The sequence below is a fragment of the Metopolophium dirhodum genome, chromosome 7, assembly GCF_019925205.1.
Source record: "Metopolophium dirhodum isolate CAU chromosome 7, ASM1992520v1, whole genome shotgun sequence".
NCBI lineage: Eukaryota > Metazoa > Arthropoda > Insecta > Hemiptera > Aphididae > Metopolophium > Metopolophium dirhodum.
Genome location: NC_083566.1, coordinates 35,652,527 through 35,666,995, shown reverse-complemented (window position 1 = coordinate 35,666,995; position 14,469 = coordinate 35,652,527). Strand labels below are relative to the sequence as shown.

Below are 14,469 nucleotides of genomic sequence, written 5' to 3'. Positions count from 1 at the left end.
CTACGGGGGATTGAGTGCTTTGTATGTCGTACGTCCCGTGCATTTTTACACATATGTAAAAAATCTAAAGTCGAAAACCATGTTTGAGTCTAGCAAGTCAGACACCTCAAGCGAAAATCGATTTACGCGCAACTTGGTCACTTAGGTAGACAATCCGAGTACGTCAAAGTATGCAAGCGGTATGTTTAATATTATCAGGTAGGCAATCCACCAGTGGTTAATTGCGGACACAACGATGAGCAACAGTAAGTGCAACTTAGCCTCCTAGGTAGGCAATCTAGCCTAAACTCGTAATCTTTACAATTATGAATAGCAAGTTATACTATAACCAGTTATACAGGTCTAACTCAAAATAGTTTATCGTATACAACGATTTAATGTTGAATTAAAAATTTAAGTTTTAACTCGTCCATTAGAGTGACCTCTTTTTTTCTTGATGAACGGACACCAGAGGAGACTCTGTTTGAACAATGCTACTCATCTGCTGCCACGTGCTGCCATATGCCTGTGTTCGCGATATCTGGACCCCGTTTGTCCGGGAAGGGCTCAGTCGGTCGGGGTGCAGGCCTCCAATAAATTGGCTCTTGTTTCAGCCTCAGCTATCCTCACGCCCTGTTCTTTGCAGTTCTTTGATATGTCCACAACCATGTCGTAAAAGGACTGAATGACGCACGTCGGGAGGCAACCTGTAGTCTGGATCAGTTATTCGACGGTGTGATAGTCCCGCGTCACTCTAACAGCCGCAATCGTCTGGGCCCTAGTCATGAAGTTCCCATCGATCGCTCACTTGGTTGCTCTTTTTGCCCATGGTGATGTGTACATCAGCCTGCTGTTCACCATAGACATCATATCTTAAATTGTGAGGGCCCTCCAAAGTTGGACATGAGCCGTCCTGTAGCACGCGCTGCCTGAGACACCTTTCCCGAGACTATTACAGTGATAAGTGGCTTACTTAATAACAAGATACACTCAGTGTTGTGCGTTATCTAGATAAAAATATTTATCTTTTTATCTTATCTAGATAAAATAAACTGTTATCTGCAGTCTGCAGATAATTAGATACATATTTTTACTATTTTTAATAATTTTAATTTCATTATACATTTACATTTATATTTTACATACTTTTAAGTTAATACATAATAATTAATTTATAATTATAAATGTAATATGCAAATCGATATCGATATCTATATTTTTTCGATATCGTTGGTCAATACTAATTGATTTATATTAACTATCTAGACCAGTAAAAATAATTTGATAATACTTGGTATGTCCTGTCAGGATTTTTAATTAAATATTTGTAATTTATTGTTAAATTATATTTCTTTAATAATACTAAATTATAATCAATGATTATTTATGAAAAATATTTTTAATTCCTTAACCTTTAATAAAGTAGATTTTTCCAACACCAGTAATATTACTTATAGATAATAAAACAATACACACCATTGACCCATCAATTTCAGTCATGATTAACATAATTTAATATTCGAGTAATTTTCATAGTTATTTTTACAAAGAACCAACACTATTCATGATAATATTCACAATATCCCCTTGAGGGTACTTAATATAAACATTTTATTATTTATCTAAATTACCTAATGATTATAAACAAGTAAACAACTGTAAAAAATAATCGTTATAATAATATTGCCCAACCATGCTAAACCTTCCATTTATTTTTTACATTCCATAGTATAAAATAAAACTGATATTTTAGTGAATATAGTAGTGTTTCATTAGTCTTTAATCGTTGTATAGTGTTAGTGTATAGTGTACCAAATAAAACTGTTTTACTATAAAAATCATAAAAATGACTAAACAAAGTTGGTTTTTTGAATATTGTGATAAAACTACTTCACCATGTATGCATTATTTTACAATGAAGCGTAGATCACTTCTAGAAAAGTTAGTCATTAAATAAATTGAATTTTTTAAGGCATGTACATTTTAAATTGTGATAGTCATTAATACATATCAAAGCACTATAGAAATATTATTTTAAAAACAGCACAACGATTTTGTAAAAGCTAAATTTCTCAATAATTTTATAAAGACCTTCCAAAAATGAATTAATGTACAACAATGGTATAAATGTTTTACAACGATTTAACCACATAATTCAATGATCATTGGTCACAAAACGTTGTGACATACGCTCTACGTATGTACTATGTAGGTATAAAAGATTTTAGGTAATTTTTTTCAATAGTACAATTGTTGTATTGATTCAAGTTAGACCAGTGTTTTCCAAACTTTTTGTTATGGTGACTCATAAATTTAATCTTTATTGAGTACGTGACTCCCTGCTAAAAAAAAAAATATCAAGTATGCCATAAATAAATAATATTTTTATTATAATCAATTTTATCATTGAATTTTTATAAAATACAATACTGAATAATAAATACATAATAAATAAATAAAATTAATTTATAAAAAAATACAAAAAAATTAGTATACTATGAAAATCGAGACTTCATGACGAAGTTGAAATAGTCTAAATAAGCATTTTCGTCGAGAAATCCAACGTACTTCTGAGTGAAGTAAAAGTGATTTAACATTTTCTTCACAGAGTTTGTAAAACAATCTACTATTTAATGTTCCAGATTTAATAAAATTAATAATTTTAAGAGATTCACTTAGAACTTTATTTAATTCAGTTGACATTTTTTTTGACACAAGTGCCTCTCTGTGAAGCATACAATGAGTCCATTGGGCATCTGAGGCTACTCGATGTCATACATTCTACAATACTAGTTAGACTTCACGTTATTATTAAACAATATTAATAAATAACCGTAAACCGAATCGTAACCGCGAGTCGCGACCCTTCAAAAAAATTTTGGGACCCACTATTGGGTCGTGACCCATGGTTTGGGAAATGCTGAGTTAGACTATTTACATGTGTAATATGAACATATTAAAACTAAAAATAATTTCTAGATAACTTGGTTAGTGGTTAACCTTTAAGTGGCCAACTTTAATAGACTTGTAATGGACCTCTGAGTTTTTCTGGATTGTTGCGATCGACCAAAAATGTCAAAAAAGCTTGTCAATTAACAAAAATATATTTTATATACATGCGTGTTACACTTATTTTATTTCTTTTATTTTGGATTTTAATAAGTAATTATAACGTTCAATTTCACAGTTGTACACAACAAAATTATAATTAATAAAAAATAATGGTTTATTTGTTTTCTGCAAAAAATTTAAGAACATAAGAAAGGGAGTATTAGTGATCAACTCGAACTCATCTCGCGATCGAACTGTTGCACCCCCTCCCCTTCTGTCCTATAAGTATTAATTAATAACAATAAACTATATAAAAACCTATTATTATTCACCATAATAATAATAATATAGGCATTAGTATTAAGTACCTATTTTGCCTATGCAATACGCCGTTTAACATTTTATAACATATTTTAATGTTATGACAGGATCTATCATCTATATGTCACATTACCACTCCAAAGCAATTTATCATTTATTGCATATTTTTAATAGTTACACATAGAGTATATCTCAATACATATTAGTTAATTTTAAACATTAATGAAGTCAATTGATTGTCAATGCTTTTGATAAATGTCTGATGTACCTTTACTTGTAATATGCGTATATAAGTATATTTATAATTTACAGTATAGCATAATGCATTAAAATAATTATGTTATATAATATTAGGTAAGTATACAAGAATGAAATGATCCATGTATCGCTTATCCAAATCTTACTAATGCATAAATGTTTTAGATCGTTTTGGATTCTTATATTTCTAGTTATGATAGCAATAACGTTTGAAGGCTTAAGAGCTATGGTAAACATTTGGATTAATAATCCAACTGTAATGTTCATTGAAAATTCGGAATCACCAATTCGAGAAATACCTTTTCCATCGATCACGATTTGTCCATCGGGTCAAGTTCGAAAATCCGTTTGGGAGAAATATATGAACACGAACAGTTCGTACTGGTAAGTTGTATATTAAATACGCATTATTATTTCTGATGTGCACAATTTAATACAGTTCTAGAACGAATAAAATAATTTTATATTATACATTATTCTCAACAGAAATGTATTCTTATGCATTCTTATGATATATTATGAGTTAGGTATAGTATTAGAACATAATGTGAGATTTCTCATTTTTTTTTCTCGTACCTATGTAAACAGTAAACACTACACTTCAATAAATATCTGTAAATTACATAAAATATTGTACATTATTCGAATTAGATATTGGTTTTCATGCTCAAATTTATAAAACTATTAAATTAAAATTTTATACCTAGTGTGTGATTCGAGATGTTTTATATTCCCGAAAATAACATAATATTTTCCTATCAATATCTATACTATTCCCGTATAACAGAGTTAAGATCATAATAATTGTTATTATTATTATTTTTTTTTGCTTATTTCAAAATAATATTTTTACTTACGTATTTCTTATCGCACTTAAAATTGTACATTATAAGAACACTATACCAAAGTAGTTGATATTATTTATTTAGGGTGTTAATAAAATATATCTTATACAATAGCATGACTGCATGAGCCAATTGTTTTATCGAAGCCAAGTTCCCTGCTTAAGAATAAATTCATGTGTTCTCTATCCAGTCATCACTATAATTAAATACGTCTGATTAAATTTTTAATCAATTTGATTTTCTTAATACATCGTCACCAGAAATTAATATGATAATCCTAATTAAATTTACTATTTTCTTTTGTCTACTGTAATATCGCTTATATTGACCGATAAAAAAATATGAGTGGTGGTGTGGCGCGGCCCGTACACTCAACTGCGTAAATGCTCTGATAGTGTACGTATCGGCCAGTGTTGCTAGATGGGTGACCACCTCACATTTTTAGCAACAAATCCTTGTCACACACACAAACGTGTTTCAACCAACCGTTCCAACCGTTCCTCCCCCCTACAAACGAAAAAAAAACAGCTGATGGCCATAGTTGCCGGGCTCAAGCTCAGTAAAAAAAATGAAATAAAAAAAAATATGTATACAATAATCATAAGTTGTCTGACGGGTTCATTACGTGTGTAATTATTTGTAATGCACAAAATAATATGGTAGCAAACCGCGAATTAAGTATATACTATTAAAACATTTTTTTAATGGAAATCATTTTAACACGTATTTTTTTGACATTTTTCTCTACCATAGACTGCCAAAATACCAAAAGTATTGAATAAAATATATGCATTAATAAGTAATAACCATTTATGTTTTGCAGGGATGACCTTCAACTATATAGGGATGTAATGACATGCTCTACAAATACGTATTTTCATAGTGAATTGGAAAAAGGTTTAAAAGAATATATTGACTACGATCTGATAAAGAATTTTTTGCATGTAAGTTTATTTTTTATTTATTTTATTTGTCTAAACTATCCTTCCACGAAAACGATTACACAACCACTAAATATTTTCAAATCCGACTCGACCTTGTTTCGTCATAGTACACCAGTAAAAAATCAACGATTGAGAAATCATCCTAACTAAACAAAAAATGAAAACTTAATTGTAAAGAACCATATTAGTTACGTACATATAATATTTTTTGTACACCTAACAACTAACAAGTATTGTCATACCCGGTTGATGTATTTATAGTTTATGATTCGGTGTGATATTTGCTTATCCCATAGGTATATCTACTTGCCCCTAAAATTTTTATATGCAACATTTTGATTATCTTAGTTTTTAATTTTAACTATAGGATTGTGGAATTAGCTGTCCTGAAATATTTCAGTCTGATGGTAAATGGCAGAATACAACGTTGAAAAATGTTTGCCAATACATTCAACCAACAATACTTGGCATATTTGGATTATGTTTTACATTTAACATGATGCCATTAAGTCAAATGTTTAACGATGAATATTATCATAGGTAAAGTTTACAAAATTAGAGTGTATCTATAAATATTATAACTTATATAGTTTTCAATGTATCATAAATTGTAAATACAAGTATCTACCAACAACTACTATGATAAGTTTTACTGTAATATATTGTTATATGTTATACCTACATTTTATTCTTATATAAATTTAAACTTACAAGTTACAAACGTAAGTACATTAATAATATAATATTTTATATCAGAATAATTTGAAATTTCAGATATATTGATTTTTTTTCGAATAAAATTACGTATGTTAACACTGAAAGGTCGTATTGGAATTTAGAAGACGGATACTCATTTTATGCGAACCAACCAAATCTCGTGGGCATGATTCCCTCTCGAACGAGTGGCGTTAGTTATAACCATCGTGTTAGATTAATGCTACACGCTTTGGAAGACGATTTTTTAAGCTGTGCTAACCTGGGAATTAGCGGTGGTAGTTTTTTGGTGCGTTACATAGTACTGCTCCCTATTATTATTTGAATAAATAAAATAAATAATTTAAAAAAATTATACAAAATTGAAAATATTACATCACATTGTATGGTAACGTAGTTTATGCACTGGCATTTAGTATAATGATATTATTATAATATGAGTAACTAAACTTTTCTCATTTTCTTATATTATAACTACCTGTGTTTTTAAAAAGGTAAGTGCTTGATAATCCGAGTCCTATTGTCATGTCATGTTTTGTCAACAGCTGATATTAACTTCAACAAGGAAACGTTTTATTTTCCTACAGCCATAATATATCTTTAAAAATTAATTGCGGAAGTACACCATTTAAAACATTATTTTTAGTCATTATATCATTTTATTTTACAATTTCACTGGTTTCATTTATTTTATGGTCAAGTTTTCAAACTTTTTTAACATCTCTATTATTTTTTTCTTTAGTGTAATCGTTTAAAACTACACATATTTTCAATAATTGCTCTAGGTACATTCTTAAACAGTACATAAAATTCAAAACACAAAAATCACTTAAATAATTAGTAGTATAACAAACCATTATTGTAGATAGTAACAATATAAAAAACGAACTATCACGCAAAATATTTATCGTTATACCTATAATATGTTATCATGGCTTAAACTCTATTGTTAATTTCGTTGTATTTTATTTAGATTACATTTTCTAATCCGGCAGAATATTGTTCGGTCAGTCCTAGAGTATATATTATACCAGACACATACACAAAAATACAAATCACTCCGTTCGTGAAAAAAATTAATTCGGATTTAATGTGGCGTTCACTGGATATCAGACAATGTTATTTGCACAACGAAAGGAAGCTATCCATTTTTAAACAGTACACCGAGTTAAATTGCAACCACGAATGCGAAATAAACAAAACTATATCCATGTGTGGCTGTGTAACGATCGAGGCAACTTGTAATAATTGTTTTATTTTAATTTATACGCAATAATCAGCAGGCACCTTACTACACGTAATTTAAATTTCGAGCAAACACTGGTTTAGTAACAATGTGGATCTTTAAGTCAGTTTTATTGGTTTGCAACGTCTTAACTTATTTCTAGTAGAAGAAGTTTTCACTAAGTGCGATTGACGCATTGCATTATTGGTTCTATAATCTATAGAAGTCAAACGATTTATAATTGTAAGCCACCTAAAAACTATTAAAGTTAAATAATTCAATGTGGTTACAAAAATGATATGCCTTACTTTGTTCATTATGAAAATTGTAATATTAAAATAATACTTTAATTGTTTCATACTTAATATTCATTTTTAAATCTTGCCCCAAGTTACACAAACTTAGTTGAACTTGGAACAAACAATTAAGTTTTTAAAAAATTCTTCACCGTTTTCTACATAATAATGATGTTTTAATTCTTTTATTTTACTCATTAAACTTATGGTAATCTTAGATATGCTATCAGTGTCCGTTAAAAATTATTTCCATATCAGGTAACAGATTAATGAACTTACAGAATTTTTATAAAAAACAAAACTTATACTTGATGGCAACTTGTGTTCTTCAAACTTGAATGATTTTTTTGGAAATGTTGTTAGTCAAATAAATATTTGATGATAAAAAACTGATTATAACCCTTAAAATGTGTTAATACGTTTTTAAGACACAACAACAGCTGCAAACAGATTATTTTGGCCCACGTTTGACGGCACTTCGTTAATTATTTGTTATCGCGCCCGCCACCATATTTGGAGGTTTTGATTGAAGGCTAGGTGCCAACTCCCAAGTATATAAGGTATTAATCACAGTTATCTACACTGCGTGAAACCATCTTGATAACTGTGCTATATAGGTTTTTAATTGTTTGTCTATTAATATTCCATAGTTTGAACAATAGCAGTTGATATTGTTATAATGTAATATTTATTATTTACCTATTAATGAACGTCTTTATTATAGATTCTGAGCGGAGCCATGAATGTAATGATATTACAATGATGTGAGGGTTTTTTTTTATGTGTCTTTGTACACGATAAGTGGTTGAAATAATGCTTCGATTTTCAACTTCAGTATCTTTTCCGACGAAAAAGTGAATCTGGTTGGTGCATTATTTAGTTTTCTTCTATACGATATGTCAATAACATTTTATTCGTTGTGGGTTCAAAAGCTTGAAAATTAAATGCAAGGCTTCAGTTTTAAAAATATTAACAACGCATAGCAGGATTTTTTTTTATAATCATTTAAAGTTCCGATTTCGTCAAAATTTACCATATTTAAAATGTACAAATTATTTTGCAGTTAAAAATGTATAAAATGATCAATTTTTATAGCCAAGGATTAAAATTTTTAATAAAGGTTTCACATAAGTAGTTCATCATGTCACCGAAAAACGTACAAAATATTTAACAAAATATATAACACAGTTTCCATAATAGTTATTTCAAGTTGAAGTTTGAACAAAATTAGATATTTAAACGAAGGAGAACGATTTTAGTCTTGTGCTATAATTTAAAAAATATTATTCGTGGGTGCTTGAAACTTCTAAAGTAGGTATAATATCATGTACAAATAATATTAATTCAACTTACCGGTTACTGTATTAATAATAATAATATAAATATAATATAAAATGTCCTTGGCTGATAAGTCTTAGTCTCCGCTCAGAATCGTTTTTTGTTTACATTTATATTTTAAAATGCGTTTTTTTAATTTCATATGAAGTTTAATGTTTGATATTTGGACACAATATTTCTCGTATAGTTATAAGTACTATATACGGTACATATCATACTTTTACATAAATTATTTATTAATATTTTCTGCATAATTCCCGTGAATTACTTCAATATTTAATTATTGATTGTAATTATATAATGATTGTAACTTACTGTTTTTAATAATCCAGTAAACACGATTGTTAATCTGATTCGCAATTTGCTCAGAATCTCATATTATATTCATTATTCATATGCTATAATTTATCGATTCATCGTGTTACTAAATGTGCGTTTGCCAGTGAGTGAGTAAGTGTATATGTGCACATTATAATGATAATCAAGAAGAGTACTCAATACTTATTATTGCATGTATTTTGGCCGTTTTTTTATATTGTGATGATCAGTTTTAGGGATCAGTGGCTCAAAAGTATGTGGTCCTGCCAAATACAGTTGCGCATTGGGAGCTAAACGTAACTATAAATTTTTATTTTTTTTAGTTAATTATACCCTTTTTTAAGCCTCAGATATGAAAGTATAATTTTATATAACATATTACATACAATGTAAGTGTGAAATCTATAATTTATTAAATTTTTATAAAAAGAAAATGTAATTTTTCACTTATTTAATAGTAATCAGCTATATTACTTTACATTCGTACGCTTAAGTTTGCAATACTTAAATTTTTTTAATTTTTAACAAAATACATATATTAACGTACACAAAAATTAATTTCAAATTTATGAAAATATTTCTAAAATATACATAATATGACATTGCACCGTTGCAGTTTATAATTTATATTTCCATAGCTAACTCTATGAACATACTGTTACGATTAATCATTTCATGAATTGATCAATTTAATATCTGGGATATAACATAATATTATGCATATTATTTAATCCAAACTATTATCAAATATCATCACAAATGAGATATTTTCAAATTCATTTATTACATTTTATTTGTGTGTCTTTCAATTTACTTATTTGCCTATAATATAAAAAATAATATACATATATTATGTAGGTAGTATAATCATAGACATTATACTACTAGACGGATCATAAATAGTTCTGACGCGAGATTGAGCTGATCTCGGTGCACAATGTATCACACGACACGTCATGCGCACCAGAATTTTTCGTTTTTACAATAATTATTATTGTTATTGTATCTGTACATCCTCTCTGCGACCTCTTTATCACGACACCACACCACCCGCCCATCCCATGTTTGGATGTTTGCAGTAAGTAATAACTAATAAGTATAATGTCTATGAGTATAATAAACATTATTGTGGTTGAGAATTATTATAATGTTATAGCTTGATAGTTGCACACTGACGACACTCCTGACGGTTAGTTTAGACAGGGAAAAGGGCTGCTATACTTGCTACACCATATATTTTTCAGTTTTTTTGCAATGATTACCGGGAAATGACTTAATTTGGTTAACATGAGGCAGGTAACGCATACGCCATACACAATCTTCATTGGTTCCTAAGTCTTAACTGCTGTTGAAAATACATTATTGTAGGATCGTTCTACGCGTTGTTTGGATAATGTTATAAACTTAAAAATTATTTGCGACGTGTGGTACGACTTTCAGTTATGATTAGGCAGGTGTTGATTATTAAAAATAAATTGTGTATGTCTTAGTGATATTAATTATTTGAAGTAAATTATACACATAAATATGATATTATAGATTCAACAAAGCACCCGAAAAATCTAAAAGTGTGTAATTGTTTGCCAACGTGTTCCATGATCGAATATGAAGTAACAGATACATCAAATGTTGACGATTGGAATTACATAAAATCAATGAATTTAGTACAAAATGAGTACGTTTTCATTAATAAATAGTTTAGTTTTTTTTTTACATATTGTTCTACACATTATTTTCCATTAGTATACTTCCACTCCAAAATAAATGGTAAACAATAAATGTACATACAAACCTTTATTTAATCAAACACACACACACACTCATCACACACTACACACACACACACACACACACATACACACACATCACACACTACATACATACACACATACATACACCAGAATTATAATACAATTTAAAAATGTGTACAGTGTACACCAGCGCCGACTCAATGCAGAACAGCCCCGTGTTCACCATTACCGCTGCGTTTTATTACAATTTACAATGGTGATATTGTAGTCTCAGCACAATTGCTTCACTGGCCTGTGCTGCATTAATAACTTACTCGGCTATTCGTATATATCACGAAACATAATAATATGGACTATAATATACAACAGACTTAGTCATAATGTTATGAAATACCTGCGTCTATACGCAACAATAAGTACATTAATATTTTTGTAAATTTTGTAAAATACATACATATATAGTTACGAGTAGAACATAAGTAATATGTTGTATACTACCAGCGTGGCGGTGTAAAGTAATTAATTAATAAGAAAAAATTGTTTACAGTTCTAGAGGCGCTACGATTGAATTAGTTTTCAAAAAACCTTATTTGACAGCATATACATCCGCATCGATTTTAAACCTGGAATCTCTAATTAGTAAGTGGTCCGTTATAGTTTAAAAGTTATGATATTAAAATTTTTCAGATTAGTGACAACAATATAAATTTCAAACTAGTAATCACAATTCATAGGTACTTAAACAAAATACATGCAATAAACTTTATTATAATACCTACGTCATGCAATGATAATATAATATTATAAGCCATGTATATATAGGCGTTGAATCAAAGATAAGAAGTATAAATTATTAAGTATATTGGTAAACATAGTACATTAAATTTGTTAAAGCCTCGTTTTAGAGTAGTACTTATTAGATAGTTTTTTTTTTATTCTGCAGAGTACAACTTTGACTCTTGTGTCCATTATCTGTTGCTTACTATATGTGAGTTTCATACACTTGTTATTTGCGAAAGTCTCATTTGAAAGTGGTAATTTAGGTATTAACGTATTATTATTATTTTTTTTGTATTTTGCAAAGTGTAACGTTGACTACAATGTCGCACTTTGGGCATTAGTTAAACATTGGGTAGTTTAAAAATACTCGTGGTTTTATACAATATAATTTTTTTATTGTTATTTATTTATTTATTTATTTATTCATTAATACGGACAAAAGTCCAATTCACAATATATTTGTATAGATAACAATAATATAATATAATTTAAAATAATAAAATATAACATAATAATAGATGAAACGATTAATATATAGAATAATAGGAATAATAATAATAATAATAATAATAATGATTATAATAATAAAAATAATAATAATAATAATAATGATTATAATAATAAAAATAATAATAATAATAATAATAATAAAAACTAACTATAGTTATAATATTATAACTTATAATACATTTTTACATTCAGTTCATTTGGATTAGCTCTTATTTAATTATTTTAAATATTATTTCCCTACTGTGAGAAGCCCGAGTTGTGTGAGTAGCAGACATTTTAGTGCATTATGATATAATAAATATGTTTAGGTGATTATGAACTACCGAAATTATTTAAACAAATTGATATTATATCTACAAAAATTATGTTAAGTTCAATAGAGTTGGATCGATTTACGAATATTGATTAGCGATTACTATATCTTTAATTGTATTGAAGTCGATTTTATTTTACATCACACGATATAATATTATATACAATACAATAATAATATATTATTGTCTATATTATGTATTAATATTTCACTAATATTATTCTATATACCTACCTACTCAACATTCTAAAATTATATGTATTATAACATCAATATAAATAACCTAATATTTTTATTTTGTTTTAGGTAACGTTGGAGGATTATTAGGTTTGATTTTGGGCATGAATCTAATTAATATTTTTGAAATATTGTTTATTTTAATTAAAATGTTCAATTATTATATTATTAGTTTGTTTCTTACGAAATGAGACAAACTTATGGATCTATGTTCATTATTCGTAGGTATATAAATATATAATTAATAATAACAATAGTCTTAATGTCTGTGAAATGCGTTTACATTGCCAATATATAGGTACCTACCTGCTTGAGCATCCACAAGCATCGAATATTCACTCGATCCTATATAATCGAGTCAATGAATTACTTTTATTTTTCCTTCCTATAATGAAATTACTGTAATGATATTATGCTTATCGATTAATTAGCATTAAATAAAATCAACATGATTATTTTCGTCTTTAATCTGTAATTAAATAGAAAGTAGTTATCATGTAACTATATAATATTATCGCTGTACTCAATGTAATATACTATTAAACTACTTCAAGTAAATGTATTTACGTTTGTTATTGTTTATTTTTAGTTGTTACTATTTTTTGGTGTGTATTTCAAGCGAGTATTTCAATAATACATATACCTAGAAATCTGTATTTACTGCAACGCATCCCCTTCGTTCTTCTCGATCTTGCGGTCTGGGTTGCTGGACTTATATTAATAAAATTGTCTAAATTGTAAATACAGGTCCTAGAAACATATGACCTGCGTTTAAACTAACAAAATCGAACACGATATAGCAACGTACTTACGTACCTATACACAGATCTGTTAAATGTTTGAAATAGTATTTAAATAATACAGTACATTATCAACTGAGTCAGGTGCTTAGCCAGGATATTTTTTTTAAGGGTGGTGTTTTAATTTGTATTTAAATAAACTTGTGGTTTCATACACTCCCCATTGTGGTTATCAATGTTCATATACAATAATATCAAAACTTATGAACCATATGACAACATATTTTGTAGAAATGAAGCATAGGTTAGGTAATATAAGTAAGTATATTTTTTGCGTAAATACGTGCGGCCAAGTGGGGTGTTTCAACACCGAAAACACTGACCTGCTAACCTGCCTACTTGAGAAATCCTGTTCTTGGTCGTTGATTGTGGTATTAAAGTCTGAAGATCACAGGAATATTAGGGTTGAACAATTCAATTTATCAATATATGATCGAGAATTGTATTATTATTTGTCTATGAGGTAGAGGTAGTTTGTTATAGTGAATCTAAACGTATAGAATAGACTGTTGTTAGTCTCTACTCCGCAATGTATACCCGACTGCCCTATGCAAATAAATAATAGTATAACTACTATACCTACGCAATATGGTCGTACCTATAAGCAATACGGTCGTACGTACGCTCAATGTTCCTAAGCAAATTCACTGAGTGCGACGGGATATAAATGACGAATCAGTAATCCCTAAGCCACTATAATACTTGGTTATAGTTTATTTTATAACATTTAATTAAACATCAATATACGTCCACTTTATTTGTAATGGAAAATATTGATTCTTCTGATGA

At 28.4% G+C, this 14,469-nt stretch overlaps 1 protein-coding gene across 1 annotated transcript; it reads left to right on the top strand.

Annotated features, from left to right (window-relative positions):
* Positions 1-1,825: 1,825 nt before the first annotated feature.
* LOC132949184 (pickpocket protein 28-like) lies at positions 1,826-13,723 on the top strand. Its single transcript, XM_061019950.1, has 12 exons — positions 1,826-1,920; positions 3,775-3,993; positions 5,278-5,398; positions 5,766-5,938; positions 6,173-6,401; positions 7,086-7,130; positions 7,164-7,353; positions 9,520-9,585; positions 10,829-10,964; positions 11,588-11,679; positions 12,950-13,031; positions 13,681-13,723. The coding sequence occupies exons 1-12, from the start codon at positions 1,826-1,828 to the stop codon at positions 13,721-13,723; spliced, it is 1,491 nt and encodes a 496-aa protein (XP_060875933.1).
* Positions 13,724-14,469: the final 746 nt, after the last annotated feature.